The sequence below is a fragment of the Cavia porcellus genome, unplaced genomic scaffold, assembly GCF_034190915.1.
Source record: "Cavia porcellus strain 051 isolate PalLab524CR breed Dunkin Hartley unplaced genomic scaffold, mCavPor4.1 scaffold_12, whole genome shotgun sequence".
NCBI lineage: Eukaryota > Metazoa > Chordata > Mammalia > Rodentia > Caviidae > Cavia > Cavia porcellus.
The window spans coordinates 25,019,561-25,042,194 of record NW_026947495.1 but is presented as its reverse complement, the minus strand read 5'-3'; the positions used below and the strand labels follow the sequence as shown (position 1 = coordinate 25,042,194).

General features: G+C 42.2%; 1 protein-coding gene across 5 annotated transcripts in view; it reads right to left on the bottom strand.

Annotated features, from left to right (window-relative positions):
* The window catches only part of Mgat5 (alpha-1,6-mannosylglycoprotein 6-beta-N-acetylglucosaminyltransferase), a 338,130-nt gene that overhangs the window by 75,198 nt on the left and 240,298 nt on the right, over positions 1–22,634 (bottom strand). For all 5 annotated transcript variants that reach the window (XM_023561078.2, XM_063258973.1, XM_063258972.1 and 2 more), the window contains exon 11: positions 14,864–14,997. In XM_023561078.2, coding sequence (XP_023416846.2) covers positions 14,864–14,997 — 134 coding nt within the window. The remainder of the gene's footprint in view (positions 1–14,863; positions 14,998–22,634) is intronic.

Here is a 22,634-nt window from a genome sequence, read left to right as displayed (position 1 = left end):
AGGTCGTATTAACACTTCACTGACCTGTGCTCTAAGATAGTACAAATACACACCAGAAACACGCACCTCCCTCAGCCAGTCCAACATAGGCAACTGGCTTATGTGAGTCGCATCCTCAGTTTTATAAATTGCTTCATCCCTTCCATTTTAAAATTGTACTTCTACTTTGCTTTTTTTTTTTTTTCCTCAAGAAGTAGTCAGAAATTTGTAACTCCTTCCCTATACTGCTATGATTGAGGCGCACAGGCTGAGTTTCTGAGCATGGATATGTGAACTGCAGGGAACGCATTTCAAGGCATCCCTTTTAGGTGTGTCTCAACTTCTAGCAGTGTCAAAGGGGAATGACCACTACTGTGCCAGAGACAAGCTGGGGCAGCTTTAGGGATTTTTGTGCCTGAACCAAATAAATACATCTAAGTTTCCTTCCCTGCAGGAATTCTTCTTTGAGTTAAGAGCGTGGAAGTGCCCTTGGCAGTCTCCTCATGTCTGGACTGCACAGCCTCAGCAGGACTAAGATGCTGGAAGGGATGCTGGGGGAATGCAATTCGCCCAGTTTTTCCACAGTGACTGGAATCTGTGTACTGAACAGGGAGGCCATCTCCTCCCTGGCACAACTGACTGCTGCCCACACGGGATGTGCACAGGTCTGTCTCCTCGTGCAGTCTCTCTACTTTTACAATTTGGATGCTGCCTAGAATCCTCATCCAAAGCAAGTTTTCCCATAAACTGTGCTTTAATGAGGTTATATCTAGGGGAAAACATTATAATCAACGTGATTACCTCATTCTTACAAATCTGGGTCCAATCACATTCAGAAGGCCAGGCCTTTCAGACCACAGTAAATTGAGACACATTACCAGTCTGTCTTCCAAGAACAATCTTAACCCTTTCTTTACTTGGAACAATCTTGCACTGCTTTTATGACAAGTTTCTGTGTGAGTCCTGTGATTTCAGCAAGTAGCACCCTGTCATCTGGGCGCTGAAGACCCTTCTGTCACTCTGGGAGACACTGCTACCTCTGCCCCCATGGGGCTCAGTCTTTTCACAACTGGATTCACTCAGTGAATTCCATTCATGGACAGCCCTGTGCTTCTCTCTTTGCTTTGAGACAACAACTTCTTTGCCCATCTCTCAACACTGTTGTTCCCTTATCAGCTGCCAAACTGCTAAGGCTGGAGGAATAGTAAATGCCTCCAGGCAAATTACAACCACAACAGCTGTGTTTACTAAGGGCTGAGAATGAACTCATCCCAGCACTATTAGAGAAGGGGCAGCAATTTGGAGCCTTCCACAAGCAGCACCCCACCCTGGGGATGTTCGCTGGCTGCCTAAGCCGCCTACTTCTCAAGCCAGTCCTGGCTTTTGGAAGAGAGCCCTCTCTGAGCACCAGGGGCCTCTTTCTACTCATACTGCTTTTATGTTTTCTTTTCACAGTGGCAATGATTTGCACTCGGCTGTTTATGTCACTCTGAGGGCTGCTAGTCATGCTAGCCAGCTGGTGGTCCTTGGGAGGGGCACACCAACATACTACTCTCCCCGTGGTCTCCCTGACCACCCTGCCAAGGCCTAAAACCCAACTGTTCATTATTCGAACCTTAGGAACCGTAGAAGTTCTCTTCTAAAATGTAAGTGTTGCCACAAAAGGAATGACATCAAGAAGACTAATACTCTTAAGGTGGACTGTTTATTCTAACTGTCTGAGGCTGCATTTTATCACCCGGAAAGCTGACCCAGGCTTTACAATCTATGAGGATGTGCTTTGTAGCTTCTAAAGTCGTTCAAATTGTTACTTGAATTCCAGAGTTAAAGGGCAAGCATTCTTAAGGGCCATCACTAGAATCTATATCAGCGATCTGCACCCTTGAATGGAATAATTAAGGTGATTTGCTGTTGCCATGGTAATCACAGGTCCATGGAGAGGGGTAGTCCATGTGCCTGGTCAGTTGCCTTGAGCAGCAGAGTACAGGAACATAAGTGCAGGCTGGCTACAATAAGGACACAGCGGTATCTTCTACAGACTTCATACAAAGGTATCTTAATTACTTTTTACTCATCGCTGAGACAAAATACCTGAAGCCCAAGTTGGGAAGGGAAACGTTTATTTCTTACAGTTTTTGGAGGTTTCAGTCTACACTCAGTTGGCTCCAAGACAGGTGGGCATGGCTGGACCGCAGTTCATGGCGGCCACCAACAGCAAACAGGAAGCGGCAAAGAGCAAGACACACCTTCTTCCTGCCATTACATCACATCCTGGCTCCACCCCTATGTGGGTGGAGCACTGACACCATCAATCCAAGCACTAGACAATGAACAAATAACAAATACACAATGCAAATTCATGAGGCCTGGGGTACACAGACATAAACCGTGACAAAAGGGAACAAATGATTAAGGTTTTTCTGATCTGGGAAAAGTACAATTCCCATCTAACACCATGTTTCTATAATTTGCCTGGGTGGAACATCCAGTATCCCATGTTCCTTCCCTGGAGATTGTGATCAAATGATGCTGAGCAGGGGTGCTGGCATCCCTGGTCATACTTGAGATCATACTTGAGGTCATACTTGAGATCAGAGAAGCTTTTTCAGTTTGTTTTAAAAATGCTTACCAAAGTTCTAAAACTAAACTTAAGATTCCCTGGAAATCTTACCCCTACCCTAGTCAGTGCTACTTGAGAGGATCACATGGACTTCCTGCCTAGACCTAAAACTATTAAGCTAGTGCTTGGAGGTATGGGGTGGGGGGAGACAGGGCTCTATCAGCTGGGTTCTGAGAAACGCTTTTCACTCACAGGTGGAAGGCTGAGACTTTATTATATTAGAAAAGAGTAGTCAGCCAATAGGCTCAAAGTCCCAGATGCAGGATGGGGTGCAAGATATTCTTCCTATTCACCCTAAGCCCCATCCATAACAATGAAGGAAACTGAGTTTCCATCACAAGCATGGTGTGACAGCTCCAGCCACGGCAGTCCCTATCATAGGTGGACTGTCCACCTGCAAGTGTTCATGGGTTGCTCTGATAAGAAAACACCCATGTCTACTCTGCAGATTTCAGGAAGCTGGCTGGAGATGCATAATGGAAAGGGAGTGTTGGTTTTCCTCTCTGTCCTCCCTTATGGCTCAAAACTTCACAGACTTCCTAACAGGAAGTTAGATCTGGATGACTTGGTCCGGATGACTCATGGGATTTGTCATTCCAAAGTTCCTTCTGTAACTTCACTCTTTTCAGGGGAATCCTGTTTCTTCTCAAAGCAGCTTCCTCAGTGTAAAGTATGTAAATGCAAACATTGCTAGGGTAAAACAGGTCACAATGATTACAAAAAGAGTCAGAAGAACCATCATTCTGGAAACCCCTCAGCACCCACTCATGGGAGCAGTCACCCATTCAGCTCTGAGACATGCGAGACATCAGAGTTCAATTTGTGGCTGCCCCTGTTGCTGTAGGCACACATCTGTGTTCTAATGTGGGCAACTGCTGTCCATCTGTGGCTGAACACAGTGTGTTCCCTGCTGGTTCCTTTGCTCCTTGCCGCCCACACTGTATGAAAATGGAGTCTGTGGTGACCAGGAGCCTTATCACCTGGACAGCCCGATGTTTCCTGGCATCGGTGATGTTTCTCAAACCCTGTTAATGCCCTTCAGCCAGCAGCATTGTGGGCTTAATGACTTCTCACAGGGTTCACCTAGTTTGTGGATGGCAGTGATAGCTGTTTTGCCCTCCCTGATATTACTGGAAAGTTTGGCAGGGTCATGTGCAGCCTATTTTCTGTTCCTTTCCAGGGCATGTGGAGTAAATCTAATTCCTTACTCTTTTCCCTTCAGATCTTTGCTCAGCCCCTGCAACCCCAGTCTAGCCATTTCCCCCTTGATTGAACACATGAGCTTTTCAATCTGTCTTCACAGAACAGTTTGAGCCTCCCTACATTTTATTCCTCCCGGTCCAAAGGGCTCTAGTTTACCTAGATAATTTCATTAGCAAAAGAAACTAACAAACATAAATGAACACATGGCATTGTTCTAATGACTTTATATAACAACCAAAGAAACTGATGGTGATCTCATGATTATATAACCTCATTTCACCGTGGCCACCTTGGTTAAGTACACTATGGTGTTTGCCCAATGATGATATCACCTAATGATGCATTTCTCAGAATGTGTTTCCATGGTAAGTGAAGCAAGGTCTATTTATGAACTCATGCCACCTCAAGAAACCTAAAGTAGATACTTTTATCATTCCTTCTGCAGATGAGGGAACAGAGGCACCAAAAGGCTAAGGGATCTACCCAGGCAGTGCAACAGCATTCTTGAGTTGTAGGTGGATTCACCAGTGAAGAGACAGATGGGGCTGGTACCTGGAATGTTATGGACTGGGCACAATGCTTGGTGCTCTCAAAGGGACTGGAGATAGCTCCTTCTTTTAATATGTTATGCCTCAATTGAAAATCCATGATCGATTCTTGACAGGCCCCACACTACTGACCCACATAAGCACAGTGTCACTGAAGCTCTTAAATCCCTTTAACACTTATGGACACTAAGCCACAAGCAAGCCCATCCTCTCCACAGGCAGTTGGTTTTATAATTCCGGGCCTGGCCTGGCCCAATTATTATCCCCCTTCCCCACCCCTCAGCTCCCTGTCTGACTCTGCCCTACTTCTGATGGCCCATAAAGTTGTCTTGTAGGCTATTTCCTCCTTGCCCTTGCTCTTGAAAGAATTAGAGAAAGCCAAGGAGGAGTTTAGATTATAGCATCATGGAACTCTGGGCATCTAAACAGAAAAACATCCAGTCCTCTGCTTCACTTTACAGATGAGGAAAGTGACATCTAGAAGGCAAGAGAATGCACAGGATAAGCAGCCATTGAGCTGTGCAGCTAAAATTAGAATCAGGATGTCTGCATTCCCATCCTGGGCTCCTCCCATTACTCCATCTCCAGGCTAAAATAAGAGTACTATAAGGAGTTGGTGTTCATTCTGCCAGCTAATAGGGAAACCTGGGAGAGTTTAAGATGATAGCAGAAAGCTTGTGACACAGGGTACAGACCACTAGGAATACAAGACAGGGAATTTTGCCTACTTTGCTGAGCTCTATTCATTGCTATGAATAGACTCATCAAACGTGGATGTGCTTAATACGGGTATCACACAGGAGCATGCAGTCAGTGTTGTTTCTGAAAAAAAGTATTCTGTATGGTAGCTTTGGACTGATGTTTCTCTTTTTTTCCCCTCCTGTTTCTCTCCCAAGATGTTACCTGCATTTGGGGAAAAGGCTCTACAGTGTCACTGCATTTTATTTTGTGCCAGGCAAAATCAGGGCACAAGTCATTGTGGCTTGGTAATGGCAGAATCTATACAAGCATAGCTCCACTCCATTTTCATCAAACTCCATCTCCTGTTCTCCTTTGGGCCACAAGAGAACACAGGGAAAAATGCTTAAAGTACTCTGGCTAGTGAGATTTCCAAAAAATCATAACTAGGTTTTTCTCACTTCCTCCAAGGGAAACAAAATGGCAGAACACTTCTCATTCTCCTCTGGAGGGAACTAGAACCAAGGGCTGTGGTGACATCAGACTTTTTGCAAATCAAACAAAACTAATTCCTATTTTATTCTTTGAAAACATACTCCTATGCCAATGTGACAGAAAGTGGGCTTAAATTCCTCTGGTTTATCTCTACATTATCAGATATAAAAAAGGCTGGCTAAGGAGATTAAAGAGAAACCAGGATGACAAGGTTTAACCTACTTACAAAAAACTGTTCTTTTCAAGGATTTTAGTACTTCGTTAATTACAAAAGTCTTTGGTGGTTCATTAAAACAATGCACTAAGAGCAGTTAATTCCAACTATGAAATCAAATGGCATTCTCCACATGACTCCAATTTCCAATTCTGCTTTAATTTTATTTATTTATTCATTTATTTATTTTTGGTATCGGGGTTGAACTTATGCTCTTGTGCTTGCCAGGCAGATAGGCCACAAGCAGGATTGCTGCTGAGTGCCTTCAATTAAAAAAAAAGTTTTAAAATATATTTTTTAAAAAGTTTTAAAATATACTTTTAAATTCTGTGTGTGTGTGGTACTGGGAATTGAACCCAGGATCTTCACGCTACACTACATCCCCAGCTCCTTTTGGTTTTTGAGAGAGAGTTTTGTTAAATCACTAAGTTGTGGGGTCAAGCTTATACTTCTACTTCAGCCCCCCAGTGTTGGGATATATACAAACATGTCCCATCACACCCAGTTTTATTTTTTAATAGCTTTGCTTAGCTACTGACACAATACACTGCACTTTTTTAGAGCATACAATTTTATAAGTGCTCACTTATGTGTATACCACGAAAACAACAAAGATACACAGAAAACAACCAAGATCCATTTTCCTTTCTTGCTCTGTTCCCATCAACCACTAACCTGCCCTCTGTTACTACGGAATAGTTTGCATTTTATAGGGTTTTATATGAATAGAATCATAAAGCATGAGTGTACTCTTAATTATTTTGGGTCAACCATACTCTTGCATGCGTCAGTAATTCATTCCTTGAAACAAACAAATAAACAAACAATACCTTCATTTGTACAAGGAAGGAAACTAAGACTGGAGTTTATGCCCTCAAATCACACATGACAGGAGAGCCAGCTCAGGGCCAAGGCCGTGCCCTTCCTGCACAGCACCCTTGTCCCATGCCGTCCGTCTTCTAAAGTCACTCTCTGGGGTCTGCAGAATGTATGTACAGTGACTAGTATTTAGCAGTAGTGGACTACTCTTACTACTACTAAAAAAAGGCTGGCAAACTGAGTGTGGTGCCACACATCTGTAATCCCAGCTACTGGGGAGCCTGAGGTGAGAGAAGAGCAAGTTTAGGGCCAGCCTGGGAAACACAGTGAAATGGTGCCCCCAAATAAAAAGGGCAGGGGGATGTAGCTCAGTGTGCTAGGGTTTGGTTTCCATTCCTAGTATATCAAAAAAGGGGGGCTCTCTGATAGAGAGGGCTGTAGGGGTGCATGTGCCACAGCCAGGTTGCTAGGGAGAGCAGAAGGTATGGAGCAGTTGGCTGGCTCGCTGTAGGGAACCTCACTAAAGCTGCTACCAAATATGGATTTCACTGTAAGTGTAATATGCTCTAAGTTTGAAATAATGTCATTGGAGAGTTGGGGCGGAGAAGTAACATCCAATTCACATTTTTAGAAGATTACTTTGGCTCAAGGGTAAGAAGGATGGATTAGACAAGAGCACAGGGGCAACCTGGGCCACATTTCCAAAAGTCCTGCCTCATTTCTTTGGCCTTAAGGGAAGGGATGTGCCTCTGAATGAGATGCTTTGTAACTGCATGGCCTCGAAGCTTAGGTAAAAAAGAATTTTCTAAATTCAGGGGAGTTTGGTTCAGATTGGTTATTGCCAAGCAGCCCAACACTGGGGCAAGAATCAGGCCCTAGAACAGCTTTGAATTGCAACAAACTGAGGTGTGTAACTCTGCAGAACTGGCTACAAGGTTATTGCTGAGTTGGCTGTCTGTGTGGGGAGTTTACCTGCTAAGCCAGTATTTGTCAGGGCTGCTGCTGCATGCCTAGGCTGCACATGGAGTCCTTCTTTCAGGGTTTCAGAATCCTGCTCTGAACACAGAACCACACTCCAGGGAAGGGCAAGGGAGCCGTTCTATCAAGCAGATGGCAGCAGGGAATCAAGGCTCCAAGGAGGGCAGACCCTGGCCCCGGTTTGCCACTGCCTGGGCTGCAGGAACGTGGCCATGTCACTCTAATTCTGAGCCAGGTCTTCACACATAAACCAGGATGATTAAAGATGCTAACAGCTGGCCCACCCATCCTTCCTCAAAAGGCATCAGCTGTTCCAACTTAAATGCCACTGAGGAAGGGCTCCAAAAAGTGGAAATACTCCCAAAAACGTAAGCTTTCTTTAAACTTTTTGAAGTGCTGCAGATCAAATCCAGGGCCTCATACGTGTTGAGCACATGCTTAAACACTGAGGTCCAGCCTCAGCACAAGCCCGCTTTTAATATCAGCGCCTCATCAGTTACTTAGAAGGCACAGGCTTTTTGCTTAGACAGAGGTGCTGGCTCAGTGTGTGGGGCTTTATCTTCCATGTCATTCTGTATATTTCTCAGCCATTCACATAATCAAGAACCTTGAGACAAGCTAAAAAGATCTCGGCTCAGATTCATTCTAGGGACTTCCAGCCAAATGTATCCTCTGAGAGAGACAGCCTTGATTTATTCAGGACACAGCATAACTCAAAGGTTAGCTAACTGCTCTGGAAAGGGCCAGAAGTAAATCTTGTCAGCTCTGGAGGTCATACAGTCTTTGTCAGAGTGACTCAATTTTACAATTTTAGTGCAAAAGCATCCATAGACAACCAATGGTCGTGACTGTGTTCCAATAGAATGTTACTTATAAAAACAGATAATGGGCTATATTTGCCCTAGGGGCTAGAGCAGTGATTGCAAACCTTTTAGAGACCTAGGACAAAACTGCATTCCCAAACCCACTTATTTATCGCAAAGTGCCAATACTGCAATTAAACCTCAATAGTGAGGTTTTAGCTTAGAAAAAGGAACTCTAAATCTTTTGTCTTAAAAGCAAAGCACAGTAACATGCATGCCATAAGTTTGCCACCACTGGGCTAAAGTTTTCCAACAGAGAATAGAGTTTAAAAACTAGAATTTGAGTACTTTTGGGCAGGCTCATATTTGCCAGTTTCCTGGAGGCTCAACTCCTATCTCAGCCCTCCAGCAATTTCCACTGTAGCGTTTCGTCTCTGACTGTGTGATAGGTAGTCACATTGATTTAATCACATATACATTCATTTGATCATTACTGAAACCCTGTGATAAGCAAGAGAAGTACTGTAACTTGCCTAAAATCAGGCAGCTAATGGCAGAGCCAGGATCTGAGCCCAACTCCCTGGCTTCAAAGTCTGTGCTTTTTGATCACTGAGCCACAATGCCCAGCAGTCACTACCCAAACCAGAAGCACAGGTCACAAGGAAGGCAGGGAGAGTTCACTGCCTGCCACAGGCTTCCTCCCTTCCTGGGGCCGAGCAGCACAGATGAGAAGCAGCAAGGTTTGTAAATGTGATCCTGGCCAGTGAGCTTAGTGTGACTGGAATCAGGCTCTCACAAGCAGCAAATGGACAGGAGAGCTGGCAGTCTGGCAGGCACAGCAGGAAGGCAAAGAAAAGGAGAAAAGGGGACTTATTTATTCACTGATTGGTCAGCTGCTTAAGGGCAAACACCCCAAAGCAGGCTGCTCAAAGAGCATTTTGCCAGAGGACATCTACAAGGCCTGTGTGCATGTGACAGCAGCAGTCTCGTCCCACCAAGCCTTCTGAACCTGCGTGTTAAGAAGGTTCTAGGTGATCCACATGTACTATGAAGGCAGAGAAGCCCCAGTTTATAGGTGAGGAGCTTCAGTGAGTAAAGACATCAGGAAGAATGGGAGAAACAGAAACTTTAAATTCAGGGTCCACCTTTGTTCTCCTGATGTGGTCAAAGCAAGGGCTCTAGTTTGTCTGCTTTGGCTGTGATCAAGTGTTAATAAGCATTAAGGACAAGGTGTGGTCATTAGTATGTAAAATGCTGACCCTGCATCTTTACCTGAATATTCAGTTGTGATGAGGATTTTTTTTTTAAAGAAACATGGAAATTAATTGATACAGTTGCTGGGAGTGGTGGCATATGCCTTTAATCCCAATGCTTGAGAGGCTGAGGCAAGAGGATTGCTGTGAGTTCAAGGCCATCCTGGGCTAACAGTAAGTTCAAGGCCTGTCTGCTGACAACTACCTGGTGAGACCCTGCCTCAAAAACTAAAAAGTAATACAGTTTACCAAGATGACTTCTTTTTTGTATTAGGGACTGAATCCAGAGGCATTTTACTACTGAGCTATATCCTCAATTCTATGTTTTTTTTAAATTTGAGACAGGGTCTGTGTTGTCCAGGTTGGCCTCAAATTTGTGATCTTTCTGCTTCAGCCTCCAGAGTAGCTAAGATTACAGGCATGCAGCACTGAACAAGGCTAAGATATCATTTAATTTTAATTTCTGTATTTTAAGAGTCACTTATCTTTTAAAAAGTCATTAATCTCCCACTCTGTGATAACTTTGCATAACAGGATGTTGAAGGCCAGATTTTTTCCTAGGTACATCTCTGGTGTAGCCAGAGCTAATGCTCAGTCTGTCCCAGAGACAGAGGCCAAGAACCCAGAACTGTGGGTCCTGGGCTTAAGAAGAGGGTGCCGTACTTGGGATAAGGGTGTAAGCAATCTCATCTAAGGCTGAGGGTCTTTGGAAAAGATACTTCCTAGCTTGGTGCCTTCCGGATTCTGTCACATGACAGTATGGTCTCTTTCTCTCCCATCCATCTCTCCATCACACATTATAACATCAGGACAAGAGCCGTGGGCACCTCAGGCAAGATGGGCAAGAGACTGAAAGGGCAACCTTCCTTCCTATATATTTAACACATTTATGTTTCTTGACAGGTACGTGGAATGGAGGGAGACCTACACAATTTAGCAGACGTCTATGTTATGACTCTAAGGACCAGAATGCACTCAATTGTTATAAAGGAACAAAATGTTAGAAAAGTACACATGATATGGAAAAACAAGGCTGCCAGAATGGCAGCAGCTGTTGCCACAGATGCTGTTGTATCTGTGTGTCTTCCTTGCATCTATCTATCACTTCTCATGGCAGTCCCCCCTTCCTGTGGGGCCCTTCCTGTCCTCTCAACAGAGCACTGTCCTTTCCAACATAGTCCTGCTTTCTTTGTCATCATCAGGACTCCTGCCAGGTTTCTGCCTTGGCCTCAATACAACTCCAGACGCATCCTTTTGATTTCTGCCCCTATTCTTACTGTCTCTTTAGTTCCAACCTCAAGGGAAGAAGCTCATCGACACAGCTCAGCTTTCTGCATCAGACTCCTGGTTAAATACCAGTGATCAAGACTGTTTCAGGTGAGAGGACAACTTCCTGGTCTAATCAACCAGAGCTGGAGGACGTCATAAGGTGGCATGATTCATGGAAGGGCCTGGGTGGACAGGGAGAGGTCCTAAAAGGGAGGGTGGTGGCAAGTGTAAAGCAGTATCTTTACAATTCAGTGAGTTCTAGAATCTGAGGGAGAAGGAGGGCCTTATGCAATGATCAGGTCCCAACCATGCTCCCACTATGCAATGATCAGGTCCCAACCATGCTCCCACTTAAAATCCTAAATCTCCCAGGGCTGACAGGAGTCATTTCCTTCTTGAAGATCTCTCAGGCGAATGGGGACTGGGTATGGGGAATGAATGGATGGGAAAAGCCATTTATAAAATCTCCCAGTAACTCTGGGATTGAATGAAACTTTGGAAGTGGGGCTGGAATAACAACTAATTTACAAGTTACATGTTTTCTGACTATATTCACTACATACTATGAAATGGAGATAGCTTTTGGGAAAAATTCCTAGAATCTCATATACTGTTTTGTGTTCAAAAGTTGGAGATAATGTTTAAAGGCATGCAAAAACTTTCCAGTATTTTTCTTCTTTTGAGGGATGTTTCCAGCACAGAGTACGGGAATCATGTAATAACATGGAAATAACATGGAATACCCTTGATTGTGGTATTCAGAAAAAGATGAACATACATGTGATGACACTGTATCTTTTATAGTTCTTGAGTGGCAATGGTATAATGAATATTAGGTCACCGGCAGAGTTTTAAAACCTCAAAATGTAGATAAATTTCCAAATCACATTTCCAGTCACTTAAGGAACATGGTTAACATTTTTTGGGATCTTTACTAGCCTCAAAGAATTCGTTTTAGTGGCAGTATTAACTTATCCAAAACAGGTACGCAAACAAGCATTCAACAAATGCATTCCTTTGTTTCTCTAAAAAATAACAAAAACAAAACAAAAAACTGCAGAAACACACAGAAGAGAGCTGCACTTGGCTCCAAAACAGAAGTAACATAATTGCAAGACATGCTCAGACATGCAGCTATTTTGCTATTTTATCCAAACAGCTGCACAGGGGAGAAGGCAGTTGCACTCTTAAAGGGCCTGAGTACTCCTAAACGCAGCATCACGATTCATCATGTCACAACCAAGCCAAGAATCAGTCTTCCTAGTCCAAGCTTAGCTGAAATTCAGCTGAAAAATGTGTTATCAGTATGGGGCACATTTTGACACAGGGGAAACAACAGGCTAAATATCCATCAACAGATGGATGGATAAAGGAAATGAGGTCTTTAGACATATGGAGTATGACTGTGCCACAAAGCAGGATTAAACTCGAGGCATTTGTAAGCTGAAATACCTCGAGACTATCATCGTAAGTGAAATAAATCAGACAAAAGAGTTTAAACATCTCATGGTTTCCCCTCTATGAGAAACCCAAAATATAAATCAAGTGAACAATAAAAGATATGTAATAGGAAAGTAGGGAGATTTCTTTTTCAAATGAGGAGAATAAGAGATGGAGAGGGAGGGAAGGAAGGGAAAAAGGATTTTTAAAAAAAGAGTGAAAGAAAAACATGGAAACAGCTTTTTCAAAAGTAAATGGGATCAAGGGTAAGAAAGCAGAAAGGGACAGGAGAGGAAGGGAACAAAAAAGAAATGAAGTGTGTTATGTACAAACTCTCCACCAGAAATGTAGTGCAAACATGTACTAATAAAAATACATAATAAAAACTAAAAAAATTAATTAATGGAAACATCTCAAATATCCAATTAGAATCTACACTGATTTTATTTTCTTGGGAGGCGAAAGAGGAGAATATAGGTTGAGTGTCATTATGTAAAATGCTTGGCACCAAAAGTGTTTTAGATTTCAGATTTTGGGATACTTGCATATACATAAGCTATCATGGGGAAGGGACCCAAGTATAAACCCAAAATTCATATTTGTTTCATATATACCTTGTACACAGAGCCTAAAGAGAATTTCACATATTTTTAGTGTACCTGACTCTAGCCTATGACTCATAATATGAGGTCAGGCATGGAATTTTTCTCCTTGCATGCACTGCAAAAATCAGTGCATTTTTTGGATTAGGGATGTTCACTTTACACATAGGAAATAATTCTCATTTACCATTGTAGGGTGCTACCAACATTTTATGTCAGATGATTCTTTGTGCCAGGTAACAGTGGTCCTGTGCTCTACAAGGTGTTTATAGTATCTTTGGCCTCTACCCATACAATGCCAGCAGCACCAGTATCAAGACATGACAATCAAAACTGTCTCTAGACATTGCTAACTGTCCTCCTAGAGGAGGAGGAATAAAACCGTCACCAGTCAAGAACCACAATGTGAAACAAAGCTGTTCATAACTAAGATCACTATTTTGAATTAAAGCAGAATCCCTAGAAACAGGCCAATTTCACTGACTTCACTGTGCCTTTGCTACAGTTAGCTTTGTAGAGCTGCAGGGTGGGGCACTGCCCTCCTTTTCTGAAAAGGAGGTCAGAAAGGCAACTGCAAAGAACTCCTTACTCTGCACATCACTATGTTCTTTAATAAGGGAGGCGGGATAACATGAGACCACAGTTTATGATGATTCTAGAGAGGATTTAATTCTGCCATTTAGGAAGAGGTATGTTTTTTAGGTCCTAGAACTTTTGTTTGTTTGAGACACAGTCTCATTATGTAGTTTAGGCTGGCCTTGAAGTTAGTATGTGGACCAGGCTGATCTTGAACTTGTGGTGATCCTTCTGTCTCAGCTTTCTGAGTGCTGGGATTACACACAGGCACCACCATACTTGGATAGATCCCAAGGCCTTCTTATACAACCATCCCTCAAAATGATGCTGTTTGCCTACTGAGACCTACTTGCCATGTGAAAAGATTTACATTGCCTGTCAACAGGTCACACCAGATCTGATTCCTTTACTGCTGTATCTTCCCAGGTGCACTTTGGAAATCACCCCCCGGAGGGTGCAGGGGGCCCTTTGGGCCCAACAGCCAAGTGCTTTGGAAAAATCTGATTTTTAGTTTATAGTCAAGAATCTAGTTTATAGTCAAGAGCTGTTTCACGCAAGACCTCCCTGAGGAATTCTGCCCACAGCAGCCCTCGAAGGCATTCTTTTCCTAACTACAGAGCAAAGACACTGCCTTCCTCGAGTGAAACAGAGTTCTGCACCTGCACAGACTGCTTCCAAGAGGACAAGTGGATAGACCACCACGGAGTCTCTCTGTACAGTGTCTAGCTCCAGAGAACTGTCCAAATCTTGTTGGGACATGGTTCTCAAAAGCAAGTACCAGTGCCCCGCAGTATTTGCAGTAATTGGTTCTAGGACCCTACCAATCAAGAATACCAAAACCTAAGGACATTTAAGCTGCTTATATAAAATATGGTATGCATCGAGAACCTCCACATAGCCTCCTGTATACACTCAAGTCTTAGTGTAGTAAAGTATACTAATATCACTTTACATTACTTATAACATATAACCCTATGTTATAACCCTAGACACTATGTAAATAGTTTTTGCACAGCATTGGTAAAAGAATGACAAGAAAAGCACATGTCTTTATACATTCGGTAAACATATATTTTTTTCTTCCAGAATATTTTCAATCTACAACTGGTTGAATCTGTGGATGTACAACACATAAAAACAAGTGTGATGTGCAACTTCTAACCAGTAAGAGTGAAAGAGTGTATACAGGAGTGTAAGAAAGACAACCATAGCTTCAGTTAGACACCCAAACGTTGGAGCAACCAAACTCCTGAACATTCTTGTTTCCTTCTAAGCAGATCCTATTAAGCTATGGGCACTTGGTTTGATTACTCCCTGCATCAAAGTTAAATTAAATTAGCCAACCGTCTTCTTTTCAGAGAGTGACATACACACAAGCTGACTCACCTTCCAGAAGTTATCCACTTTGCCATACACAAGGGACTGGTTCTGCCTTTTGATTTCGTTAATGTGATGGATGTCACTGGAGTTCAGGTGCTGCTCGACCACAAATCCCAGAAAGCTGTTGTCTGGGGTGTGAGCTGATGTGGAAAGCAAAGGACAGGGCCATTAGAGTTTGATCAGCAAGGAGCAGCAGCAAGTTACAGACTGAATCAAAGCCACCTACCTTAACGATCACTCATTTTACCCTATTCCTCCTCATCTAAGAGGGGAGAGGAACTGTCCTCTCCCATTCTGGCAAAAGCTTCACATGAGAATAACTCTCTCCATGAATTAATCTACATGAAATCCTACTTTTTCAAAGGGAAAATCTGCCTGTCTAAAAATCGAGACACCCTCTCTCCTCCTTGTTCCCTCAGCATAAGGCTGGCCTATCGGCAGACATTCCTTCAGCCAGCTTTCAACTGTAGGAGCCAGAAATGTGCAGAGGTCAGGGTTTGATCAGTGGTTCTGAACAGGAAGGGGCTATCATCGAACTGGGTAAAAGGGGGTTGGGGCAAAAATTGAGTGGTAGCTGCCCAAAGTTTCATCCTGTTATTTTTAAAGAAGTACAGTCACACGCTGCATAGCATTTCAGTCAGTGATTGCCTGCATATATAACAATGGCCCCAGAAGACTATCTGACCTAGTGATGTCACAGCTTTCTTTGCTTGTATTCATACACAAATATTGCATATGGTATTTGCACAGTGATGCAATGAGTTAACAACGCATTTCACAGGACACGCCTCATTAAGTGACATGGGACTATAATTTAAGGGGCTATACTGAACAGGGCATGGAAGGAAGGCAGACTAAAGGTAAATCTTACTTCGATAAAATCCACTCCAAAAAGCAACCACTACAAAAGAACAGTGCCTACAGGATAGATCATCATGGAATTTAGTTAGACAAACTAAATTCCTCTTGCTAACAGAGATATGCTCAGTAAAATCCGTGTACTGCAGCCCCAACCATATCCATTCACAGGAAGAAGAGAGATTCACCATAGGGAGGCGTGTCCCTTTGTCTCTTGGTTTTCTCAGGACAAAGGAGACTTGGTCCAGGCTTGTGGTGGTACCAGAGCCCTGGAAGTCATGCAGGGGTGGCCTAGGGCACGGGCCTGGAAATCAGACACCAACCTCTTTCATACTGATCCTGGGTGGGGAGTAACAGGGACAAGGGGGATGCTGGCAGACAGCCTGAAGCTACGGAGATGCAGAAGCAGCATAAATACTGTGCTGTCACCATCCAGTCTCCCAGGCCTGTGTCTAATGGGGGTGACAGAACGAGGAGATAATAGGGTTGTGACGGGGGAGTTGTGTGCGGTCTGGCCAATCTGTTATTTCATTTCTGCGTTTTTTTGAACGAGTGCCCAGAGGCAAGGGCAAGGGCTGTAGTTGGCTGAAAAAGTAAATTACTGAATAAATTCTCCCGCCAACAAGAGGCAACAGCTGCCTTTTTTCCCATTCCCTTTCCCTTTTTGAGGAACTGACAGGAGAGGGGATTTGTGGGGGAGGAGCAAGAGACTCTGTATACATTTTAAATGTCATTCAGGCCACTAAAGAAGTCTCTTTAAAGCTTTTTTGTTATTCTTTGAGTTCTGAACTAGAATTTGATGTTCTAAATTTGTTTTGTTTTTTTCCTCAGAAAATTTATGTAGTAACTAAAGATTTTCTCCCCCTGACATTCAGTTATCTAATCCATATGTAGGCACTTAAAAAATCTAGAATATCAAATACTTAATGGGTCTTATTTCATGTTACACTGTACTACAATGGAGTTGGAAAGCAAATGACCATTACCCCTTCCCCATAATGCATACATGGATATATTTCTGTGTTAAAGATTCAATAGCTTAAATAGTGAGACCGAGGAAATGGAAACAATTCACTCCCCAAACCTGTGAGGAGTGGCAAGCTTTGGCTGCACTGTGACTGTAATTTGGTACTAAATCAACTCTGACACCGTATGAAGAATAAATTACATGCCTGTGCTCTCCTCTAAATTTTCAACCAACTGTTCTCTGTCAAAACTCCTCTCTCTCTCTCTCTCTCTCTCTCTCTTTCTCTCTCTCTCTCGCTATGAGCTACTAACTTAAGGTTAGTATGGTATGGTATGTGTGGTATGGGCCAGCAGATGCTAACAATGGGTATACCCAGGTTTCAGGACCCAACAGCGGAGTACCAGCCTGGCCTCTCCATGACTCCTTCCAGCTAACACGGAATTCGTCACTGGACATCAAATCTCATTAATGTGTCAGTTTACTCAGTTTGACTCACCCCAGCAGGTGATGTGGAGTGACCACAGGCCAGATGTGACTTACTTCCAAGGGGTGACCAGCAGCTGATGTATGCTGGGTAACATCTCCAGAGAGGACCCTGGTCTCAACACAAGGCTTCTCATGTTGATTATAATTAATTGAAAGCTACAAGCCCAGCCTGATGTGATCTAGATTGACCTTTCCATGGAGATCTAACCTTTGCCCAAGCTTCTGCTTTTTCTCTGCCTTAAGATGAGGACAGACATCAGTTGTGCTTTAGGTTTCAAAGAGTAGCTAGTTACATTTCAAGATAAATCAAAGAAATCACATCATAAACAAGATGCAGGAAATTCTGTACTTTCAGTGATTAGTCCATTTAAAAGATAAACAGGATTAAAAATAAAGTAGCAGGTATCTGAGTTCTAACTATTTTGAATTCTATGCTAACCACATTACAGCAACTCTTTCATTTTATCCTCACAATAGGCTTATAACATGTTTGTTAAAATAAGAACACAGAATTACTTAAATGATCTGAGTCTACATGTTAGAAATGATAAAAAATAGGATTCAGAGCCAAAATGGCAGGTTTTAACCTCCTTAAACCATTCTAATAAATAGCCTGTTGTCACAGATACTTTATTGCAGAACCCAGTGAACTACAATGGTAAACCATGCTTCAGAGGAAAATAACATTATAATATAGACCAAAATAGATACATACACAGATATGCGCACACACACACACACACACACACACACACACAATTTTGTGATCAACTTCTGTCAGTCTGACGTGGGACTGTACTGAACTTTTTACATGCTACAAACTATAGGAAACTTGCTGAACATTTACAATCATATTAATATAGTTTAGGATAAACTTCTTATTAAGAAAAGCATGACTTTAAGCATTGTGGAAGCACCTGCTTATAAATTATTATAAACTAGCTTGAAGCATTCTCTGAGCAGAACATGATGCCTGCCTGCTTTGAAGAAATATCCTTACGGGGTGCAGTCTAAAAGAGTAAATCCAAATGCTCTACAACTCAGTACGGTAACAAAAGTTGACACCAATTAGTTGCACACTGTAAAAACAGTCAAGCAGATTGAGTGTTTTCCAACACAAGAGGGTGATAAACACAGAAATACTATTAGATGAGCTTGAATAATCTATTCAATGCCAAACCTTTACAGTTCTCATTTTGTAAACCAGCAACTGAGTGATTACAACCTAAGACTTTTCGTCTCTCAGGTACTCACTAAATACTTAATAAATGAAGTACATACTGTTCCCTCCAAGCAGTAATACTGTCATCTTTAAAATACAATTCAAAATTTTTATTAAGTCAAATTGACCTTTCTTTCAATGGTATAAAACTCCAAGGTTTGTTTTTATGACCAGTAAGTCCCAAGTACCTCTAAGAATTTTGTTAATACACACCCTTTGGTCATCAAAGACAGACACCCTTCATCCAGCCTGGGCTCATTCTTCAGCCAATAACCAAGTCCTGGGGCCAATAGCTTCTCAAAATCCAGCAACTTGCTCCCTCTTCTCCATCTTTTTTAGTTTAGGTCTCATCAATTTTTCCCAAGGTTTCTGCAATCAACCAGTTTTTTCTTTCCCCTAAGTACAAATCATTTACTGTTTTTCCTGATTAAAACTGCAATATATTCTTAGTATAAAACTTTTTTCAGATAATAAAGATATAAGGAAAAAATTATTTTTATTACCTTACCACCTAGAAATAACCACTATTAGCTTTTTCCAAAGTTTATGGATTTTTTTAATCCTCAAACTAAAATTGGATCCTGTTATATCTACTCTTATAAACATCCTTCTGTACTTTCATGATGTGTAACAGGTACCTTTCTACATAATAATTATTGTTCAACACTACTTGTTAAAGCAGCACAACATGATAATATGCCTGAGCCAATTTTCTCACACAAGGATGCTTCACAGCTCTGGTTGCCCAGCATCCTCCTGTGGAAATGACTATACACTCTTCAACTCTGCATGTTTGTGCAGGTGGCTGATAGGGTGCCAGTCCTAACCCTCATCTCCCTTGCCCCAATCTCCTTGCCTCCAGGGATAGGCATCTAATTGAGAATAATCTACCTGATGAAGGGTCAGTTCAAAGACAGGTTCATAATTCAAGATCTGCCAAACATGACTCTCATGACTGCTGAAATCAATGTCTTCCCGGTATACCCCCTGTTACAATGGGAGTCTAAAGCTGTAAGTAGCCCTCTGTAATTCCATATGTTATTATTTAGATTTAAAATCTTTCCCCAAAGTCTCATTCATACAGAAGTGGGTCTTTGGGAAGGTGACTGGAGCACAGAGGTACCATCCTTACCAGCAGATTAATCCATCCATTCGCAGCCAAATGCGCTGTTAAGAGGGAAGGCCGGGCTGCAGGACATGGGACACTGGAGCATGACATGGAAAGATATATTTTTGCTCCTGGTCCCTTCCTTCTCTAGACTGTTTCCTGAACACCATGACTTCAGCTGCTTTCCTCTGTCATGCCCTTCCATCATGCCATTTCTTTGTTGAAGCCACCCAACTATGGATTGAACCATCTGAAGCTGTGCGCCAAAATAAACCTCTTTTAAGTTTCAGTCAAGAATTTTGTCTCAGTGATGGGAAGGCTGACTAGTACACCATGTAAAGATAGATAAGTCTAAAAATGATACCAACTCAGAGAAATGCAAAGTTAGAATACGCAGAAACACCCTCTAAGGCGTGTATTCAGACCCGTAACGGCTGGCTCCAACAATTCCTAGAGATCAAAGGCAACAAAGCCTTGTGACCAAGCTAGCATGACAGACATCCACCTAATATACTCTTTGCAATTCCTGACAGTTTAACTCAATAAATATCGAGTATCACTACATCCTTGTAAATGCTGTGGTAGATTTCTAAATAGCCCCAAACCTTTAATCCTAAACTTTTCTCCCTTCTTCACTGATCTCTAACCCAAGTCCACCCTCTGCATTGCTTGATATTTACCAAAATACTTCTATAAAACAAATCTGAACAACAGCATTTCCTGCTGAAAATCTTTATCCCCCCTCGGGATGATGCAGGGCCCAGTGAAGCCATTGATCCAGTTTTGTTTCTGCTTCTACTCCCAGTACTGTCTCTGCCCAACTATGATTTATGTAGGTCAGGCTGTGTTTTATTATCTTATCTCAGGCCAGCATGTGTCTGGCATGCCTATTGTTTCCTCCTGCCCGTCAGTCTCAGCTCATATCACACAACTCAAGACTAAGCATGCCTCAGGGTTCTCAATCCAAAGAGAGCTGGAACTCTTACCCCAAAACTGGCATCTTCCTTAATAGACTGGATACTTCCTGAGGACCAAGCATGGCTTACAGACTTGATTTCCGGGAGTACAGAACATAGCAGCCACTGAGTAAATATTTTTGGAATGCATGACTGATCAAATTAACAATGAATACTAACGATGAAATGATTTCAACTCCAATACCATGTTCCTGTTACAAAATTCCAAAATCAAAGCACATACTTGAGGTTTCTAAGCCAAGGCTGCTTGCCACTGCCTGCAAAGCCTCTTGTGCTCAGAGGCAGGGGAATCTGGAAGGTGACTGGATTACGTGGGTGCTACAGCTGGCTTGGGTTGGAGGGGTAGGGTCCCACTGGAAGAAGATGGTCACCAGGGGAATGACCTAAGAAGGCATTTCTCTTGCCCAGGCTCCCCTCTTCTCTGCTTCCTGGCCACCTCGAGGGAGAAGCTTTTCCTCTGCCATAGCCTCCTGCTTTGGAGCTAGCTGACTATGGATTGAAAATGGGAGCCAAAATAAACTCTTGTCCTTTAAGTTGTGTGTGTCAGATATTATGTCTCAGTGACAAAAAAGTGACTACCTCAGAACCTATCTCAGTCTGATACACGTATTACAGATGCAGGGTAAATATTTATTGACTTGACAAGTTAACAGGCTTTTTTATCTAGGTCACAAAACGGATGGTGGAAGAAGGGAAACAAATCAGAAATACAGACTTTTAAAATTCTGATGTCATGGGATTCCAGACACTTATCTTTATTAAGAGTCGACATATTTACTGAGCAATGACTATGAGCAGGTCACATCCACAAATTAAGGATGTACCAGTGAACGGGACAAGCACAGATGTCCCTTCTCTGAGTATATCCAGTGAAGAGACACAGTAAACAAGCACAACAATCCAGTGTTACATATGAAAAGGTTTTCTCACCAATACTAAGTTCTAGTTAATGATGTTATGCTGAAACACTTAAGAGTTTCTTTTCAGTGGAGAAAAGATAGACATATGGATAAAAGTCACAGAACAAGTCAAGCAAACTGTTAACCACAGTGTCTAGGCTGTGAGTTTCTAGTACATATTTTATGTGTGTGTGTGTCCGAAAAATGTCATTAAAATGTTGGAGAAGCATGTTGGCTTTCATTATATCCATGACATCTGGCTAATTCTGATGAAAGAACTATCTATATCTATCTATCTATCTATCTATCTATCTATCTATCTATCTATCTATATCTAACTTCACTGAAAAATAAAGTTACATGACATAAATAATTTGGTGTTAAAAACTATATAAGTAGTGATATGATACTTAAAGTTTTATCAAAATTGATTTTTTAAAAAAAATTATGGTGAGGGTAGGTTCTCTGAGAGAGAAAGCTAGGATGCAGGCTAAGGAAACTACAATGTCCAGATGAGTTGAAAAGATGAGTACTTGGACTGTTGACAGAAGGCACACTGGAGTAAATTCAAGTGTCAGAAAGCAATTTAAGGAGAATGGACTTCCTAGAAGAGCATCACTCCTGGAGGCTGAGACTCAGACGGGAGGAACTTAGGCCCTCACAGGTCCACACTGAAGGAAAATGGAAGACTTCTCCCAATCTGACTTAAAGGCCAAAATGGCAATTTGAATTATAAATACCTCCTTTGCCTGTCATTCTGTAAAAGTAAAATCATTTGTGGAAGCAACCAATACTGTTACAGCCAAAAGGTTTACCATCTGTAGAGAAGGGAATCCAGTCATTTCTAAAATTTTGTTTTAGTCAGGCAAAATTTGTGACCCACAGATGAGATCAGATCTTCTGATCTGACATGCAGATTTGGGGCTGTGAACCCCAAATCATGCCAAAACTCAAAGAGGCAGAATGCAGTGACAATGACAACTAATAGGGTTCGAACAACTCTTGAAATTCCCACCAGGTAAAGTGCACAGAAAAAAGACAGGAAAATGAAGTCACTACCTTCATGAAATGCATGTGACCTCAAATTTGCATACTTCTTACCCATCCCTGCAATGCCATGTGGACTACAAAAGGAGAGGAGTTATCCTTCAATTTAATTTAATTTAATCAATAAATATGTCCTCAGTGCCTCCTAGATGCAAGGTGACACTGAGTTCTAGCAATGACAAAAACAGACAAATTTCAATCATTATTCACTTC